The sequence below is a fragment of the Perognathus longimembris genome, chromosome 1 (genome assembly GCF_023159225.1).
Source record: "Perognathus longimembris pacificus isolate PPM17 chromosome 1, ASM2315922v1, whole genome shotgun sequence".
NCBI classification, from domain to species: domain Eukaryota; kingdom Metazoa; phylum Chordata; class Mammalia; order Rodentia; family Heteromyidae; genus Perognathus; species Perognathus longimembris.
This window is the reverse complement of record NC_063161.1, coordinates 71,761,946-71,781,427: the sequence shown is the minus strand read 5'-3', so window position 1 is coordinate 71,781,427 and position 19,482 is coordinate 71,761,946. Positions and strand designations below refer to the sequence as shown.

Sequence of the window (19,482 nt, the reverse complement as noted above, 5' to 3'; positions counted from 1 at the left end):
GGCGGCTGGGGAGCGGCGCTGGCTGCGGGCGAGGTGCTGACAGCAGCAGATGCGGCCTGCAGCCGGCCAGGAAAGCGGGATCAGGGGCCCGTTATCTTCCCGACTCCCAGGGCCACAGCTGACAGTGCTGCACAAGTCTCTTCCGGGCTGGGAGGAGCTGTACTTGGTCCCTGCACTTAGCTTTTGTCCTGGACAAGCTGGACAGGGATGCCCTCCTGGGGCCTGAGGGGCCGCCATGACAGGTGCAGAGATGATAGGGTTTGTGCGTGTCTGCTGACCTGATTTTCAGTCTCTGTGGGGAGGAGACCTCACTAGGAGGAAGCAAACCAGGACTAGGTGCAAGACACATAGGGGCTTTTCCCAAAGGGGTGGGCCCGAGGCTGGGCCGCACCTGAGCTCAGTAAAGGGGCTCCCTGTTGGTACTGGGGCCGCCTCCTCCTCCTCAGGCAGGCAGTGCTGGGTGGGGAATCTCACTGGATGGCAGTGAGGTTGTGGCTCTCCTCCATACCCCACACTGCAGCCATCCCATGGGCTGTGCACTCCGTGGTTTGGTGAACCCAGCAGGTGTTTGGGAAACCCAATGACTACAAGCCTGGTCTGCCTGAAGTTCTCAACGTCTGGGCTCCCACTCCAGTGGTGAGGAGGCGGGGCTTTATTTCGGCGTGCAGCAAGTGCAGCTTGGCAAAGATTTCCTACTCAACTTAGGCAGCCGGCCCTCGGGGCTGAGGCCCTGGCACAGAGGCTATACGGGGGTGGGTGCCCATGCTGTCGAGCAGGCAGGGACCCATGGGCTCAGGTGTGGAGGTTGGGGTGTGACCAGGGGGCAGGGGTTGGGGCGGGGCCTGGGCATACCCAGTGCCAGGATGGAGGACAGGCCCTGGGCTTCCCAGACCCTCCGGCACAGGGGTGGGCCCAGGGGTGGGCAAGTGAGGGTACGATGGAGAGCTTGCTCTTTCCACCACAGATGGAAGCGAGGACGGATGAAGCCTTGAAGTCTCGGAAGCTGAGTGGGGGTGGTCAGGCACCACGTGACTTGGGCTGGGCTGCAGCCACTGTGGGGTGCACAGTCTGGAGGAAGAGCTGCCAGGCGGGTCCTGGGAAGGAGTATCCCTCTTTCCCCCATCCCCATGGGTGAGGAGCACTGGACCATCTGGGGCTCAGCAGGGCAGCCAGGGTGGAGGCGGCCAGGGAAGGGAAGTCTGTGCAGCCCGGGAAGGTGGCTGAACGCTCCCTGTGGGAGGCCAGTGTTGTTCCAGCCAGCCTTCCTTCTTTCTCTAGCCCCATTTTCACTCTGTTCTCTGGGGACCGTTATTTTCTGTGCCACGGTGAGCATACTGCAGGTGACTGCCTAATTATGCCGCCTCTATTTTGGAGTGTTCCGACAGAAAGCCATGAAATAGTTATCAAAAATAGCAGCCCTGTCAAGGCAGTCAGCTCTTTCATTAATTACGAGCGTGGAATTAGCCTCTGTGAGCAGCCGTGTGCCTGCACGCTGTCAGGGCGGGCAGGAAGACGCCTCCCATTTTGAGGCCAGTTTCCATGTCTACTTAAAGGTGAGGGGGCAGGCAGCAGGCTCACACCTGTCATCATAGCAACTCAGGAGGCTGAGATCTGAGGGTTGTGGTTTGAGGCCAACCCGGGCAGGAAAGTCTGTGAGACTCTTACCTGCAATGAACCACCAGAAAACTGGAAGTGGAGCTGAGGGGTTGAGCGCCAGCCTTGAGCAAAAGAGCTTAGGGACAACACCCAGGGCCCATGACCAACAAACAAAATAAAAATAAAATGGAGGGGAGGGACCCAGTGATACACTGGCCAGGAACTGTTTCTCAAAGAATGGAGCTCTGATCAACAGAGACTTGTCAGATATAAAACTGATTGGTGGGCAAGGGATGGGGGTTCCAGTGCCAGGGCCAGAGCGTCGGCCGCCCCAACATTCCACCACTGCAGACAGAGCCACAGAGTGCTGGTGGAATTCACCTGGTGAGAGGGCGGGCCCAGGAGCATCCAGTTGCCATGGTGACAGGTCTCATTCATAAAGCAACCTCCAGGTCACTGCACCCCTCTGCCTCTAGATCAGAGACCAGTGCCCTGCAAGGCCTCTCATTCAATTAGCCATATCCCTTTGGGGGTGCAGGAGGCATGTTTACTCATCTGTGGTGGGGTGGTGCGGAGAACTCAGGCCTTTGGTGTGTGGCTTTGCTATCAGGGAAATCTTTACTCCTGGCGACAAGGGGTTAAGATAATTAAAATTAGTGCAGTCTTGTTACTAGTGGATATGTTTTGATTATTAGATCAGACAAAGATGGGGAGCAGTGATTTTGGAAGAACCACCGCTGGATTGTATCATTAACTGCATGGTATTAAACAATTCCCCGAAGATACGGATAAAGAACATTAATTTGTGAAACTGCATTTCATTTCTTTGTGAAGGCAAACATTAAAACCTTTAACTGATTTAGGAGCAATTGCTCCATAATGACAGATGGAAGGTCTGGAGCTTGGCTGCGTGGGGTGTGCGGGCGTTCGGGGGTCCCGCCTTGTAACCACAGAAAAGGGAAGAGAGGCAAATTATCTAATAATAATGCCTTGGCCAGGGTCAGAAATGGCTACTGCAGGAGAAAATTAGATTAAACCTGGAAATAAAAAATGAGTTGTGGTACTCATTGGGAAAGCTGACCAGAGAGGAAGAAATGCTGGAGAAATAAAGCAAGGTGGTGCCCACCCTGCGGCCGAGCCCGGCGCTGGGCAGGGCCAGCTCCCCAGAGCACCCGCACACTGAAAATGTTCCCCAGGAAGCGAACAGTGTGCACCCCGAAGGGCAGAGAAGAAACAAGCATGGTGTCAGCGATGGATGTGCTGCAGACTTAGCCCTAGTCATGCATGGTCATGTGTGCAGACCATCATTAGAAAACAAATGACAACATCAGCCTGGCATGGCAGTGCCCGCCAGTAACCCCAGCACTCACAAGGACGAGGACCAAGAGACCAAGGCCACGTAGGGGCTACTTAGTGAGACTTTGTCTCAAAAAGTAAAAACAGGAAGAAATGGGTCTAACTGTATTGTAGAATTACTGTGTGTAGAAAACTTTTCTTGTATCTGTCTCTTTCCTCACCCCTTTCTCTCCTTTTGTGAATCAGGGTCTCGATTCTGTGGTTGGCTGGCCCCAAGTCGCTGGCGTCCAGCGGTCCTCCTGCCTCAGGCTCCCCAGTAGCTGGGACTTCAAGTGGGTGCCACTGCTCCTGGCTTCCTTAGCCATTCACAACTACCCCAATTCCCTCCACCGAGTGCACACGAACGGAGGGGGTCATCTCACCATTGATTTGCACAGGTGCAGAGTGACTTGGGGGCTGTCCCTCCCCCATGGCTGGCCTCCCAGGGGCGTTCTGGTTCTGATGGCGCAAATCTAGGTCTCTGAAGTGCTCTTTGAATTCCACTAGATGCCAGGGTCTGGCTGCAGGATAAGATCTTAAAGTGTGCTCACTATTTGGTATGTGTGAAGGGTTCTGTGTAGGCTCCAGCTGCTTCTCAAGGCTGCCTGGGTAGGAGGGACAGTGTGGGCTTCCCAGTGCCGAGGTGGCAGGAGGCCAGGCCGTGGGGTTGTGGCGGAGGCCATCGGCCCAGGGTTCACTCAGGACCTAGCAGACACCCGGCTGTCACGCAGCTCTGAAGGAGCGAGAGTGCTGGGGAGCTGGGTCCTCCTGAGGGGCAGCCAGCTGGACTTGGCCACCACTAGCACCTATGCTACTATGCTAGGAGCCCAGAGGCCAGGCTTTGGAGCCAGCTGGCTGGAAGCAGGGCAGTGGGCAGAGTGGCAGGGCAGCCTGTGTGCCAGTACCAGGGGCACAACTGTGCCACAGGCAGCAGTAGCCCCCACAGAGGGATGGGCTGTCCACACCAGGGTCAGCAGCAGGCCCAGCGGCCACCCCGATTGCTGTGGCGTGTGTGTGTGTGGGGGGTGCAGCCCACTGCCTGAGCTTGGCCTCACCTTGAGCGTGCTGTTCTTGGCACTCAGCTGCTGCTCAAGCTGGGCGATCTGGCTGGCTGAGGTCTCGCGCAGCTTGCTCAGGCTTGCCTGCAGGCTCTGCACGTCGTCCACCAGCTGGGCGATCTCGCGCTCCTTGGCAGCCAACTCAACTTCCAGGCTGGAGCGGGTCAGCACCTCTATGGCCTGCTCCTGCGCAGGAGAGGGGAATGACCAGGCTGTCTGGCTTTGGGGCCGCCGAGGCGGGCAAGCAGCCCAGGGCAGACACTGTGCCCTATCTTGGCTGGGAGGATCTCAAGAGGGTGGGGGGGGGGGGGACTGTGGGGAATGGTGCTTGGGCCAGGCAACAGCAAGGAGGACGGCTCAGATGTTCAGAATGTTGTCAGACCTCATACATTTTCTACTCTGCTAGAGTTGGTGTCTTTTAGATTCCTTATTAACTTATCTAGAAGCAGAGATACTTTTCAGCAAATTGACTCAGTCTGCGTTTTCACAACAGAGTTCAAGGACGTACAAGACGCCTGTGTGGCTACCTTTGTTCAAACTCTTGGGACAACTGCCTGTTGCTAAAAAAACAAAAACAAAAAATACAACAAAACAACAAAAACAACCTACCCCCCCAAAAAAAAGATCCCCAAACAAAAATCCCTCTAACTCCTGAAAAAATTCACAACATGGAGAAGGGGCATTTTAAAAAGAAGAAAGGGTCAAATTACCTGCTTCACAAAGACTCTCATGGTATTTCTATCAAGTTTACAAAGCGATCACAGGCCAGGTGCTGGTGGCTCACGCCTGTCATCCCAGCTACTCAGAAGGCTGAGATCTGAGGATCACAGTTCAAAGCCAGCCTGGGAAGGAAAGTCCGTGAGACTCTTATCTCCAATTAACTAACAGAAAACTGAAAGTGGAGCTGTGGCTCAAGTGGTAGAGCACTAGCCTTGAGGTGAAGAGCTCAGGGACAGAGCCCTGGCCCAGAGTTCAAGCCCCATGACTGACAAACAAACAAACAAACAAATAAATAAATGTAATCCCAGGAGTGGGATGTGGTGGCACATGCCTATAATCCCAGTACCAGATGGAGGTAGGGCCATCTCTAGTTCCAGGCCAGCATGAACTACCTAGTGAGCCTTGTCTCATCAAGAAAGGAAAAGGAAATCTGGGGGTTCCTCGTGGGGGCAGATGTGCTGCTGCAGACCTGGAGTGGGGGCTCTTGGAGCAATGGTTACCCACTCCCTTTGAGGGTGTGGCCTTGTGCCCTGACCTTGCTGGTACCAGGGAGGAAGGGTGGCGCCCTGCCCTAGTTGCCGGCCATTCCATGCACAAGGCTTGTCACATTTGTGGATAGCCAGGCACCCAGGAAGAAGGCTTTGCCCAGCTGTCTTCCGGGAGCACAGGGCTGGGCTGTGACCTGGTGGATGGGCATGGCACCCTGGGCCCGGGTGGCCCTGCAGGCTTCCAGACCAGACACAGCCTGTCTGGCCCATCCTGCCTGGCATGCTCCCCCCACCCCCGGCTGCTGTTACAGCCCAGGCAGTTAGAGTTGGTGGGATAAAACTCCAGAACCATTTGACATTTCAATGACATTTCTACTGTCTCCTATAAAATTATCCGCAGGAGGATGGATATTCTATAGTCAAACACACCCTTTACCCGTCCTTCACCCCAGCGTGCAGAGCACCCCCCCCCCCAGGCTCTGGCAAGAGGGGATCCTCACCAAACCTGTCACCTCACTGAATCTGTCTTCCAGTGACCCCTTGGCTGGTGACAGGGATGGTGCCATGTGGGACAAGTTAATGTGTTAACGGGCTCCCTGCTGAGCTGGGGGGGCCCGGAGCCACAAATCTCACAGAGCACATCCCTGCCTAGAATGGGGTGAGGTTACATTTTCCACAGCCTTAGGAGGGTGGCTAAAGGCCTGCCCTGCTCTGTGGCTTGCACAACCCCGCGCGTACGTGCGGTACCCCCTAGGAGGGGCGCAGAGAACTACAGGGGACAGTGAGGGGCTGGGGCTGTGGAGGGGCCAGAGGGGAGGGCGGGTGTAGTGGGTGAGGAAAGTGCGGCTCTCCAGCTCTGCTCACGTGGAGCTGGTTGCGTGGGCTCCGGGCCTTGGTGTGGAGCAGGGACACTGTGATCCCCATGGGACTCAGGCCAGGGCCCTGGCCGGTTGTGGGGACAGCAGGCCATCCCTCGGTTTGCCTCTGCACAGCCTCCAGGATGCATCTGGGGACCCAGGCAGGGCGTGTGGGGACTTGTCACTGTGTGAGGGCGTGGGGTCACGTGTGGAGGAAATGGGGCTCAGCACAGGGGTGGGGATGCCAGTCCCCTCACGCTCTGCCCCATGGACCACCATGGCCTAGGAGGGTGCCAGATCCCCATACTGGGGCTTGAACTCAGAGCCCGGCTGCTGTCCCTTAGCTCTCTTGATCAAGGCTGGCATCTGTCACTTGATCCACAGAGTCTCAGGGACTTTCCTCCCCAGGCTGGTTTGGAACCACCATCCTCAGATCACAACTTCCTGAGTAGCCAGGATCACAGGCGTGAGCCACTGGCATCTGACTATTTTTGTTTTGAGATAGAGTCTTGATACATATCCCAGGCTGAACTTAAACTCATGATCCTCCTGATTCAGCCTCCAGAGTGTTGGGATTACATGTGTGTGCCACCATGCCTGGCTGTATTCAATGTTAACTTAAACCTGTCCTTACAAGGGGTCCTAGCACGGATGTTGTTCCAGGCTCACTGACCTGGGTCAGGGAGTAGGGGCTCCAGCTGAGACCAAGTTCTGGGGCCTGGTGGTCAACCCCATGGAGTGCCTTCTCCTCCTCACATAAAACAACGACAGCACTCTGTTTCACAGGGACAAATGGCTGTCGAGGCAACATAGCTATCACAAGTGGGATTTATTTATTTACTGGGTCAGAACTCAGGGTTCCAGGCTACCACGTGGCTACACACCTGAACCTTTGCCTTTAGTTTGTTTCTCTGATAGGATGTCAAGCTAAATTTTGCATGGGCTAGCCTAGGACCATGAGCTACTTCTGCCTCTCAAGTAGCTGGGATTACAGGCATGCGTCAGCACACCTGGCTATGTAAATGCTTAGGCCCCATCTCATTTCTTATTGTTCCTGTGTCCACTGTGAGCCAGGACACAGCAGAACGGCTGCTCAATTCTCCCTGCACATGCGGGGGTGCTGAGGCTGGGGAGTGAACTGCAGGGGGGATGTGGGTCTCATTAGGCACCAGGCCTCGCGATACACGCTTGGCTCCCAGTAACTTCCCAAATCCATGTAAAAACACCCCTGCTCCATTTATGGTACGAGGGGTTTGCACTCAGGATCGCTACCACCTGAGCCATTCTTCTAGCCCTTTTGGCTTTATTTATCAGAGAAGGTCTCCTGATTTGCCCAGGGCTGGCCTCCTCCTGCCTCTGCCTCATGAGTAGCCGGGATTACATGACTCGGTGTGCCTGGCAGTAAAATTCCTTTTTACAGATGAAGAGACAGAGACTAGGGAAGTTAAGCTGTTTGTTTTCAATCCCTGACTAAGACACCGGGGTGTGGGTCACTACGGTGCTCCGAGCTGCCAGGGCTGGTCAGCTGAGCTTAAGGAGTGGGGCGGGAACCTGGGCCTGCAAAGCGGCCTTGACCACACTGGGCAGGTCCTGGCTGCGCACTGTTGGTGGGCCTTGTGCCTCATGTGTTCAGGGCGAGACAGTCTGCTAGTTTAGGGCCTCATGGGCTGTTCCCTGTGGAGATGGACAAGAGCACTCCACCTCCCTGCAGAATTCTGGTAAAGTTCCCATGGTCAAGGGCCCTGGCGGGGAGGGCGTCCAGGAGGGTGGTGGGACACGGGTGGGAGGCAGGGTTGCACTACGCACCACATCCGGGGCTTTCTGGATCTGGGAGGCGAGCTGCAGGGAGTGGTTGGCCGACGAGAGCTGCTCCCTCAGGGACTCCGCCTCTCTCTGTGCCACCTCTGCCCTCTGAGGAGCCAGGCAAGGGGTGAGGGGAAGAAAAGAACATGGGGCTTAACAAGTGACAATTATTACTAGAACATTCATCAATTCATGCCTCACTGACTGTAATTGATTTTCCTAAACACTCAAGCTAATAAATGCTTGGAAAAAAAAAACATACAATGTGATGGATTTTTATTTTAAACAGTACAAGGAAGAAATAATTGAGCGATTATGACAGTAATTTAACGCTAGGAGTGAGGAATCCCCTGCTGATACTAGCGCTCCGGCCCACTGAATTTCCCAGACTGAATAAATACAGTGGGAACCGAGTCCTCTGATTCAATTTCCTTCTATTCTCATGGACCGAGGAGGTTTTATTGCAGCCTCACTCCTGGGACCGATTCTCACGGGTGCGGCGGGAATTGAAGACACGCTGGCCCTTCTCACCCCACACAGGCACAATGTTGTGGTTGTTTTCTTCCCAGGCCATTTCCATAAGTGCGCGGGTGTTTGGGTCTATTTAACCCTTCACCGGGCAAAGTGTCCTCATGGCGCGACGCTGGTATGGCCAGCTAACCAGGCTGGTCTGGAGCTGCGTAGGGGCTGCCCTGGCCTGTGCTAGGGGCTGAGAGCCACACGGCCCGGGGCTCCTGCAAAGCCAGGCTTCCCCTTGGAGGGCCACAGCCCATACCCACACTTGGCGAGCCTCCATCTACCCATCTGCAGAATGGGTCTGCAGGCCACTCAAGCTCTAACTTAGGTGGGAATGGCAGCAGGAGACAACACAGGCACGTGGACAGAGTTACGTGGCAGCCTGTGGGTTCTGTGGGGGGGGGGCAGTCACTCCCAGAAAGGAGGAATGAGGGAGCTGGCCTGAGCCAAGCAGTTCTGGAACTCATGGATGGACACAAGAAGCTGGCCTGCCCCTGGCCTCGCTGGCCCAGCCCTGCAGAGGACGAAGGGTTTGGTGGCCTTGAGGCACTCAACCTTGGATCCATCTGTTCTGGGCACAATCAGGCTCTTGCAAAGGACAGTTATGTCTGCCCAGGCCAGGACAGTGGCTGCCTGCATTGCTTCCCAGAGTGCTCCTGGAACAGTCCCAATTTAACCCACAGGGTGCTGGCGGACTCCTGTTCCAAGTAGAGGCCAGAGCCAGTTGTCACAAGGAAAGTATCTGGTTCATGTTAAATGCTCAATTATTAGTGTGCGTGCGTGCGTGTGTTTGTTGGTATTGGACTTGAACTCAGGGCTGGGGCACTATACCTTAATCTCCCTCCCCACCCCAGCATTTGAGGAACACAGTTCCACTTCCGGGTTTGGGGGGATTAATTGGAGATAAGAGTCTCACAGACTTTCCTGCCTGAGCTGGCTTCAAACCCTCCTCAGATCTCAGCTGCCTGAGTGGCTAGAATTATAGGCGTCAGCCACTGGTGCACCGCCACTGTTCAACTACTGAGGCTGCAGATCAAGTTCCTCTTTAATAAGCAAGGTTTTCCTCTAACTGTGCTGATAAGGGATGGCTAAACACACAGGGCTGCTCTTGGAGCCCAGCGTGCTAGCACTCGCCTAGGACCCTGGCACTTGGGAGGGGGAGGCAGAAAGGTAGACAGAGGGTTTCAGCCCAGTTACACAGAGAGACCCTGGCTCCCCAAAACAAAACACAGAGCGTGCACATAGGGCGGCGCTTGGCCTGACCCTTGTCTATTTAGGGTTTACATCCTAAGAGTTTGTGTGAGAAGTTAAATGGGCGCACCACAAGAATAAAGTAAAATAAAAACACAGCAGTTCAGGGAGCAAGCAGGGGCAGGGCTGGACTTGATTGGCAGCTGGTATGAGGAACTGGTTTCCGGATTAGATCACTAAATTTAGCATCCTGGGCAGAGGGCGTGGGGGGGGGGAGGGGGGCACTACCTGTTCAGAGACAATCTCTGCCCCAGCTCCCAGGATCACAGTGCACCTGAGGCCCGTGTCTACAAAGGTTGGAGGAGAGGGCTTGTCTGGTAAGCTTGAGGCTCTGAGTTCAGTTCCCAGCACCGTGACCCTCCCCGCCCCCAACAAGAATGAAAAAAAGATCTGACTCCAGACATGGAGCAGGGGGGTCCTACAGAGGCAGAGCGGTATGTGTGTGGGGGGAACAGCCTCCTTCCCTGCTTCAGTACGGCTCTGGAGATGGGGCTGGGGAGGGCGTGGCCAGCAGCTGGCTCCCACTGGGAGCCCCCAGGCTGGGCTGGGGTGCATTTCAGAGTGCTAAGCTGTGTCTATGTCTTTACCAGGAAGTCTCAGCGATGGTCGCTGGTGAAGATGGGTACATGACGAGTGCCGTGGAGTGGAATGGGCAGGTGTCGGGGAGACCCATGGCCTGCTCTTCCACATCTGATGACACAAGCCCAGCCCTCAGCGCCAATGCCAAGCATCAGCCTCTGGAGGACATCTGACTATAAGGCCCGGGCAAGAATCACATTATATACCAATGAACTGGGGCTCCAAGGAGGGGGCTGGGGCAGACACTGTGCCCGCAGCGGTGGGCTCTCACGCAGCCTGGCCCTGCCCAGCTCACCCGCGCCTCACCTCCACAGGGATGGCCTCTTGTCCTGTCCACATGGCTGCCCGAGGGTCCCTGGGCTTCTGCTCTTTCTACCTCTTTCCATCCCCCCGAGGCTGAGGCAGCATGAGCCACTCCAGGATGAGACCCACCAGCCCAGCCACCAGGAGCCCGACTCCAGGTTAAATGGAGGGTGATGCCAACACCTCTGGTTTGCTTTTACATTTCCACCTCCCCTCCTCCCGCCTGCCCTGGGGACTTGGCTTTGTAATATCAGGGGCTACAGCACCCCTATTTCCATGCGCACTCTCTCTGTCTCTTGTCATTGAACCCAGAGCCTTTTGTTTGGGGGTAAATGCTGTGTACCACTCAAGCCACCACCCCCCCCCCCCCGCTTTTATTTACTTAGTGACAGTGTTGGGGCTTGAACTCAGAGCCTGAGTGCACTCTCTTGGAGATATTAGTCTCATGGACTTTCCTGCCCTAGCTGGCTTCAAACCATGATTCTCAGGCTTCAACCTCAGGAGTAGCTGCAATTACATGCTGGAGCCACAGGGACCTGGCTGTGTTTTGTTTCCTAAGACAGGGCCACAGCCAAGCTGATCTCTAGTTTTCACTTCCCTTTCCTCTGTCTCAGGTAGCTAGGGTTAGAGGTATGCGCCATCATGCCCCCTAGATGTCTGCCTATGTTTTCTGACATGTCTCATGACCTTGGCCAGGTCTGGGCCCCCATTTCCCCGAGGGCTCCTCGAGACCAGGCTCAGGGTCTCAGCCTGGATCTGCATACCCAGAGAGAGAAGGTGAAGCCCACACTGTGATCATTCCATCACATGTGGACTTTCTGACTTAGGCATGGGGTTGATTTCACTGGGCAAGGAGTGGACAGAGGCTCCCTCCAAGTGTGGGCGCTGGGCCAGGGAGGGGTGTCCGGGTGCTGGAGCCTCGGGCACACGTCAACACCAACAGGTACTAAGTAAAGACCCTGAGTGCGGGCAGGCTGGTGCTCCGTGAGGCGGCTCTGCAGTCTCACCTGGTTGGCTCTCTCCAGGTCAGTGGTGATCATCTCGATCTCGTCGGCCCTGGGAAGGCGAGAGGGTGGGTTAGTCAGAGACCTGGGGGGAGGGGAGGAGCCCAGCGTGGGGGAGGGGGAGCATGAGGCAGGGGCATCCCCATGGGCCTCGTTCACTCTCTTAATACCCATGTATCTGGGAAGCAGGGGCCCCCCCCGGAAGGTCCCCCAGATTTGTTGGGGAGGCAGAGCCAAAAGTAGCCAAACCCTTGCTGCCAAGAGATATGCAGGTAAAGCTATGAGCTGGGGTTCTAGAATAAAAGAGCAAGGAGCGGTGAGGTCTCCTGGGGGGATGGCATCACCCAGGGCTTCAGAAGCAAGGGGCAAGTTGGTCAGGTTTTGAAGGATGAGTAGGAGTTTGCCAGGCTAAGGGGATGAGAGGCCAGGGAAAGGCTTTTCTGGGACACAGGCAGTTGGTTTAAGGGGGCTGATGGCGATGGAGATGAGGGCTTGGGGGCTCTGCGTGTGAACCGCTGAGGCCTGTTCCTAACAGTGAAATCTCTGGTTCCTAGTGATTTTCTGCCCCCACCCCCTCGAGTGACAGCAGATACACCGACCCATGGCCCAATGCTGGGAGAGGGGACAGTGGTTCTGCCCAGAGGGGCAGTCAGTCCTACGGCCCCACCGAGGGCTGGGCCAGCGCCCAGCCAAGGCTGCTGGCCACCCAGGAAAGGTCTAGCATGCCCACAGGAGACAGAGCGGAGGGACAGCCACTGTGGCTGTAATGGGGGCCCAAGGACTGCCCCAGGGCTCCTGCTGACACAAGTCCACGTGTCTTCTCTCGGTATACACAGCCCAGCCCCTGTGCTGCATGCGTGCGGAGGCTGCCCCATTGCTAGCGCTCCTGGCTTTCTGTGCATGCCTGTGTGCGTGTGCATGTGCGTGTGTGTGTGTGTGTGTGTGTGTGTGTGTGTGTGTGTGAGAGAGGGAGAGTACTGGGGTCTGAACTCAGGGCCTGGACCCTGTCCCTGAGTTTTTGTGCTCAAGGCTGACGCGCTACCTCTAGAGCCGCAGTGCCCCTTTTAGCTTACTGCTGGTTAATTGGAGATAAACATCACATAGACTTTTCCTGCCTCTTGAACGCTCTTTCTTTATCCTTCCCTGCTGCCTTCCAGAAGGTTCTATAAGCGATCGACCCCTCCGGCAGCCATACCCACCCTGCGCCTTTTCTCCTTTGTCCCTCTGTTGTTCTTGGTGCCCGTGCCTGTGCTAGTGTGGCTCCGAGCCTCTGGCTCAGGCTTCTCTTGCTTTCGTGGTCCGTCTGTCTGTCCTTTGGCTCCACAGCTGTGAGGTGTGCTCACAGGGTGGAGGAGCAAGCCCTACTGTGTGCCCGGACTGAAGAAAGGCATCCAGCAGGCGCTGAGCACTTCCCCTGGGTGCCACGGGCTCAAGTACGAACAGGGCAAAGCTTGGGCGCCATGTGGCCTCTGGCGCTCGGGGTGGAGCCCCAGGGGCTCCCAGGCGCAGGTTGAGACCCAGCTGCCCTCACTGACAAGCAGCATTGAGCATCTTGGGGTGACAAGTGGATCAGACCTCAGTCCAGGTCTTGGGTAGGCTGGCACAGCTCCTTGCAATGCATTCTAGAAATCTTCCTCCTCTTCCTGCTGGGGTCTGAACTCAGGGCCTTGCACTTGGCTAGGCAAGTGCTCTACGACTTGAACCACACCTCCAGAACAGTTTTGCTTTTGTTATTTTCTGGACAGAGTCTCGTGTTTTTCACCTGGGTTTCAGCCTTATACTGTGGTCCTCCTATCTTTGGCTTTCTCTGTGGCTGGGAGCAGAGGTGTGGGTCTCTACATCCGACTTGTTTGCTGAGATGGTCTTGCTACCTTTTTCCCAGATTGGCCCCCCTCAAATAGCTGGGATTAAAGGCATGTGCCACCGTGCCTGGCTTCCCTGGATGTCTTCACAGATGGCTCTGGAGAGTTATTACTATCCAAGACACAATGCCTCATCTTCAAAAGATGTCAAGTCACTTGTACAAAATGAGTCACATTTAAACAGGAAGCTGCCTCCTCGTTGGCTGCAGCAGTCTCCAGAAGTGAGACTCACGGTCCCGTGGCGGGTTAGGTGAACACCAGTTCCTAAGCAACCGGAGAACTGGCCAAAGTAACACATGTGATAATGCTATGGCCCAGCCTTGCAGGACAGCACAAATGCCACCCCAGGGTCCTCCTTACCCCCGGGCTCTCATAGAAGGGCCAGGAGCCACAGAGAGATGGCAGCAGGAACTAGGGATGCCGAAAAGTTTGGGCTCAGGCTGTGGGAGTGGCTCAGGTGGCAGAGTGCTTGGCTAGCACGTACAAGCTCCAGGTTCAGTCCCCAAGACTGTCACAAAGTGAAGTCTGCAGGTTTGTTACTTTTTTTTTCTTCCCCTAAATGGGAGATTTGGGCAAGGCACTGGTGGCTCATGCCTGTAATCCTAGCTACTTGGAGGCTGAGATCTGAGGATACAAGTTCAAAGCCAATGGGGGCAGTAAAGTCCATGGGACATTCATCTCCAGTTAATCAGCAAAAAGCCAAAAGTAGAAATATGACTCAAGGGGGCTGGGAATATGGTCTAGGAGCAAGAGGTGTTTACCTCGCATACATGAAGCCCTGGGTTCGATTCCCCAGCACCACATATACAGAAAATGGCTAGAAGTGGTGCTGTGGCTCAAGTGGCAGAGTGTTAGCCTTGAGCAAAAAAAAGCAGCCAGGGACAGTGCTCAGGCCCTGAGTTCAAGGCCCAGGACTGGCAACAAACAAACAATAAAAAAAAAGAAACATGAGTCAAGTGGCAGAGTGCTAGCTGTGAGTGGAAAAGCTCAGGGGGAGCAGCCAGGCCTTTGTACTGACCCAGTACTGACACACACACACATGCACTCACACACATGCACTCACATATTCACGCATACACACACACACACACACACACACACACACACGCTTTAGGAGATAAGGAGCGTATCCATTAGTCTCTGAGAGTGAAAACCAAGCTGGCTGAACCTCAGAACAGCCACAAAACCAACAAAACCAGCCTCCTGGGTCACGCCCCCCCAGTGAGCACTGGACCCAGACCTCCTGTGCTCTCCAGGGCAGGGGTGAGTTACAAGGCCCAGGCTTTCCTGGTGTGAGCACCTTTCCTTTTCTCTCTTTTTCTTCTCCTCCCCTTAGTTTTTCTGGTGCTGGGGCTTGAACTCAGGACTTGTGTACTGTTCCTTAGTGTTTCCCCTCAAGTCTGGTCCTCTACTGCTTCAGTCACAGCTCTACTTACAGCTTTGTGGTAGCTAACTGGAGGTAAGTGTCTCATGGACTTTCCTGCCCAGCTTTGAACTGCAATCCTCAGATATCAGCCTTCTGAGTAGCTGGGATTACAGGCATGAGCATGGTGCCTGGTGGATTTCTCCTTTCTGTTCTGAAGGCTCTGCTATGACTCTGGACCTTTGGGGCTGGCCATCTGTATGGTCATTTATCTCCCAGAGTTGGTGATGGCTGCATATTGTTTGCTCGGCAGAGCATTTATTATAAAAACTCAGCTGCTCAACAATATGGCTTCCAGTGATCTATTAACCTGCACCACCCTGTGCGCTTCGGGGCAGGGCGCAGTTTCCAAGCAGCAGCCTGGAGCTCCCCCCCCCCCCCACGCTCGCCCCTCTCCCCGCGGGCTGCTTCAGGGGGCTCCTGGGCTTACACACGGTTGATAAGCATCTTCAAAAGACTGGTGAGGTTGATGGAAAGGAAACCCTATCTACACTAGAAACAACATTTCCTTTCACGGGGGGGGGGGGGGGGGGGGGAGGGGGAGGGCGTGAGGCTGGAGAGCATCTCAACCCCCAACATTAATCCTGGCCGCTAGGAGCCGCCAAGCCCTCCACCTCTTTCTCTGTACCCGTGGGCTCCATGAGCTCTCGTGTGACCAAAAATTCTCAAGAAGAAGCACACCAGCACTGAAGGGGCTCACACCTACCTTTGAGTGACTATTCCCTATGTAACACACGCAATGACTGTTCACACCAAGCGCGGAATTAACGTCAGGTAGAGTAGGGCACCAAGGCCCAAGCCTGGAATCCCAGCTACTCTAGGGGCTTAGATCTGAGGATCGTGGTTCAAAGCCAGCCTGGGCAGGAAAGTCTGTGAAACTCTCATCTCTAATTAACCACCAGAAAACTGGCAGTGGAACTATAGCTCAAGTGATATTGTGCCAGCCTTGAGCAAATAAACAAACCAACCCAAGAAGAGCCCCAGGCCCAGAGTTCAAGCCCCAGGACTGGCATGTGTGTGTGTGTGTGTGTGTGCACAAACACTCCCACATGCCCACACACCCACATACTCATGCCACCCAGGGATAATGTAGAGATGCAGGGAGGCCAGCCTCCAGCTTATGATGCTCCTGCCTGAGCCTCCCTGCTCACCTATGGACTCTGCTTCCACTGTGGGTCATGAAACTGACCCCCTCGGTCAGCGATGCTGTGTCAGCTGACCAGGCCCGGGGTGGCCTGTACAGATCAGAAAACCTTCCTGGAATCCAGACTAAAGCCAATCATGACAATAACAGAATAGCTAAAGATCTGTTTTCAAGAAAAGCTCAGATGTGTTCACAGAGCATTGTCCCCTCTGGCCGGCTGCCGTGCCGTGTGCCCATAAGAGCCTCAATTTCCAGGGCCAGACAGTTCAGCAACAGGCCGGTGGAGAGTGGCAGACATGCAGCGAGGGCAGGCAAGATGGTGTTACAGAGGGTACAGTTAGGAAAACGGCCCACAGGCTGGTGGCTTTAATTCCCTCCACTGGGTTTCCATGCCTTGTGGTCCTGTAGACCTTTGAATAACAGTTACCCACACAGGAGTCGCTGTGTTCTCAAGCAAACTAGAAGAGGTAATTGTAGGGTAAGAGTGGTGGCAGAATCCTGTAATCTCAGCTACTCAGGAGGTAGAGACAGGAGGATAGTGAAACCCTACCTCAAAAACAAGCCCAGTATGGCGGTGTGAACCTGTAATCACAGCTACCCATGAAGAAGAGGTAGAAGAACTATAGCCACAAGCCAGCCCAGATGGTACAAGACTCTACCTGAAAAACAAATCAAAGCTGGGCACTGGTGGCTCATACCTGTAATCCCAGATACTCAGGAGGCTGAGATCTGAGGATCAGGGTTCAAAGCCAGTCCAGGCAGAAAAGTCCTTATGAGATTTTTATCTCCAATAAACTACTCAAAAAAGCTGGAAGTAGTGCTGTGGCTCAAGTGATAAGAGTGCTAGCTTTGAGCACAGAGGCCCAGGGACAGTGCCCAGGCCCTGAGTTCAAGCCCCAGGAGGGCAAACAAACAAATAAGTCAAAGCGAAAGGACCAGGGCTCTGGTGTTTGAGCTCAACACTTAATCCTTTCCCCTCCCCACAAAAAAGAAAAGATAATCATAACCATCTACATAGTAGTTTTGACCAAGAAGTTCTAGCTGCAATCCGATCCAGCCTCTGCATTCAGCTTACACACTCATCGGAGTGCAAGAGGGCAGAGGGGTGTGAAAACGATGCCTGGAGATACGATGGGTTATGTCCAGATGTGGGCAGATAACCGTGTTTCTTGCGTAAATAAATCACAAGGGAAATAACAAGAGATGGAGGCCCAGGAGTGTGAGTGCCTTAAGGCATGGCTCATGAGGGACATCTGATCCAAACAGCTTTAGAGAACTAGCAGATTGCGTGGTGTTTAGGGGTAACCAATGGATATATCTAATCATAGAAGGCGGTATGTGACCACAGGATTGTAGGGTACTGAAGAAAGTCCTCACTGTAGCATTCTGCATGCTGAGATGCTCAGAAACGAGGGAGTTCTCATGCACACACCTGCAATCCCAGCACTCAGGAGGCAGGGGGAGGAGGGACAGGGAGGAGGGCCGGGGCAGGATGGGTGCTGGGTAGGGGGTGGCATGGTCTGGAGCCTATCCTGCTGCTGGACTCCAGCGTGCTCCTGTGTGACCGGGGCCTGGGCAGCGGTGCCACACGGGAGGGCACTGCCGCGGGCCCTGGGAAATAACTCGTGACACTTCCACCCTGTCTGGGTGTTTGGTGACCAGCTCCTCGGCTGGCAAAGCTTGTGGCAGCCACTAGCCTGCCTGTTTGTCCTGGCTTGATTTCATCCTGATTTCCTGTAAGCAAAGGCCCAGTGGTGTTGGCCAAGCCACCAAAACCTGGGATAGTGCGACATGGGGGACGTGATGGCAGGCCTTTTCCACCTACAGCCCCAGGGACGTCCTGAGAGATGGGGAGACTGAGGCCTGGAGCCTCCTGTCTCTGTAAATCCCGCACTGATACCCAGTGGAGCCTCAAATTGCCCCATTGGCCCTAAGCACCGCTTGGTTAGGCAAAGGGCTGGTGGCAGAAGCGGAAGCTAAGGATTTTTGACGCTGGTCACCCTTCAACTCCTGCCTGCCCGGCCTTCCCAGCTCCAGCCTTGGCCTCCCTCCCCGGCAGCCTCTATGCTCCTTCCACAGTGTCCTCCGAAGCCCGGCACACCTGGGCTTCCGTCCTTCTTAGTGTCTGCCCTTGGCCCCCACTCCCACTTCACTGGCCTGCACTCAGGAGGGAGGGTGGCCTGCTCCACCCAGCAGGACCGGGGAGCAAAACTGTTCAAGTCCTCCTGGAAAACTTCCCAACCAACCTCAAACCTGAATTCCCACCTACCCCATCCCATCTAGCTGGGATTATAGATGTGCATCATCATACCCAGCTTGCTTACTGATCTGGGGCTTTTTTTTTTTTTCTTTTTCTCCAGTCCTGGGGCTTGAACTCAGGGCCTGAGCACTGTCCCTGGCTTCTTTGTGCTCAAGGCTAGCACTCTGCCACTTGAGCCGCAGAGCCACTTCCAGCTTTCTCTCTCTCTCTATATGGTGCTGAGGAATCGAACCCAAGGCTTCATGTATACAAGGCAAGCACTGTACCACTAGGCTATATTCCCAGGCCCTGATCTGGGGCTTTTTGCTGGAGCTGGCCTTGAGACACAATCCTTCCAATCTTTGCCCCCCAAGTTGCCGGATTATAGGTGCATGCTCCCTGCCCCCTGCCCCCCCCCCCCCCCCCCCCCCCGCCGAGGACCATTCACTGGGAAGACAGCATCCTTTTTCCCCTCACAGAGTCTGCACTTTGCATGCAGAGCGGCTGAATAATTGAGTGGTTCCGGCCCTCCTTGGGAAGCTTTAAACCAATGACTGGGTGTGTGTGTGTGGGGGGGGGGCATGGGGCAGACTTGCTGGCCCTGCACAGACCTGCCCTTGCCTTTCCTCTGACCTTATTGGTGGTGGGCCGGCATCTTGAAGATCACCCTGGTCCTTGGTGATGGCTGCCCCACTGAGCAGGCTGCACAGGGAGTCTCCTCGACCCGTCACGCCAGCAGTGATCAGGGACCACAGTGCCGTGAGCTCTGAGGAGCCAGCGTGGCTCACTCATGCCCACCTGCCAAGTGACCAGGCTTTTCATTCAAACCCAACTTTTAATGGACTTCTCTGTCCAGGCTGGCTTTGAACCACAATCCTCAGATCTCAGCCTCCTATGTGTGAGCCACTGGCACCTGGATTTAGGAGGGTTGTTTTTTTTTTGGGGGGGGGGGGAACGACAAAGTTTTACCATGTAGCCCAAGCTGGCCTTGAACCACTGCTCTTTCTCCCTCAGCCTTCCTTTATCCGGGACTTGGAAGGGAGGCTATGGGGCAAGTCAAGGCCGGGTGCCCCTGTGAGCATGCGCACCACCCGTGCTTCCCATCACCCTATGATGTGGTGATTCAGACCCAGCTGATTTTTTAGACAGTGCTCTCTGGGGTGAGCTTACAGAAGGGCCCGGATGGGCAGGTGATGAATTGCTGAGTGCAGGGAAGTTAACCAAACCCGTGAGACCGCTCGCCACATGGTGAGGAGAGTTCTGCTCCCGGCAGGCCCTGCCCCGGGAGTTGTCTGGCAGGTGAG

General features: G+C 55.1%; 1 protein-coding gene across 12 annotated transcripts in view; it reads right to left on the bottom strand.

Annotated features, from left to right (window-relative positions):
* Positions 1–19,482, bottom strand: part of Cux1 (cut like homeobox 1) — a 248,132-nt gene that overhangs the window by 59,041 nt on the left and 169,609 nt on the right. For 6 of the 12 annotated variants that reach the window (XM_048368674.1, XM_048368703.1, XM_048368713.1 and 3 more), the window contains exons 9-11: positions 11,514–11,562; positions 7,861–7,965; positions 3,987–4,169 (exon numbers count right to left, since the gene is read on the bottom strand). In XM_048368674.1, the coding sequence (XP_048224631.1) occupies positions 3,987–4,169; positions 7,861–7,965; positions 11,514–11,562 (337 nt within the window). Of the gene's footprint in view, positions 1–3,986; positions 4,176–7,860; positions 7,966–11,513; positions 11,563–19,482 lie in introns of all 12 variants that reach the window. The other 6 variants (XM_048368665.1, XM_048368693.1, XM_048368722.1 and 3 more) reach the window with 1 other exon arrangement.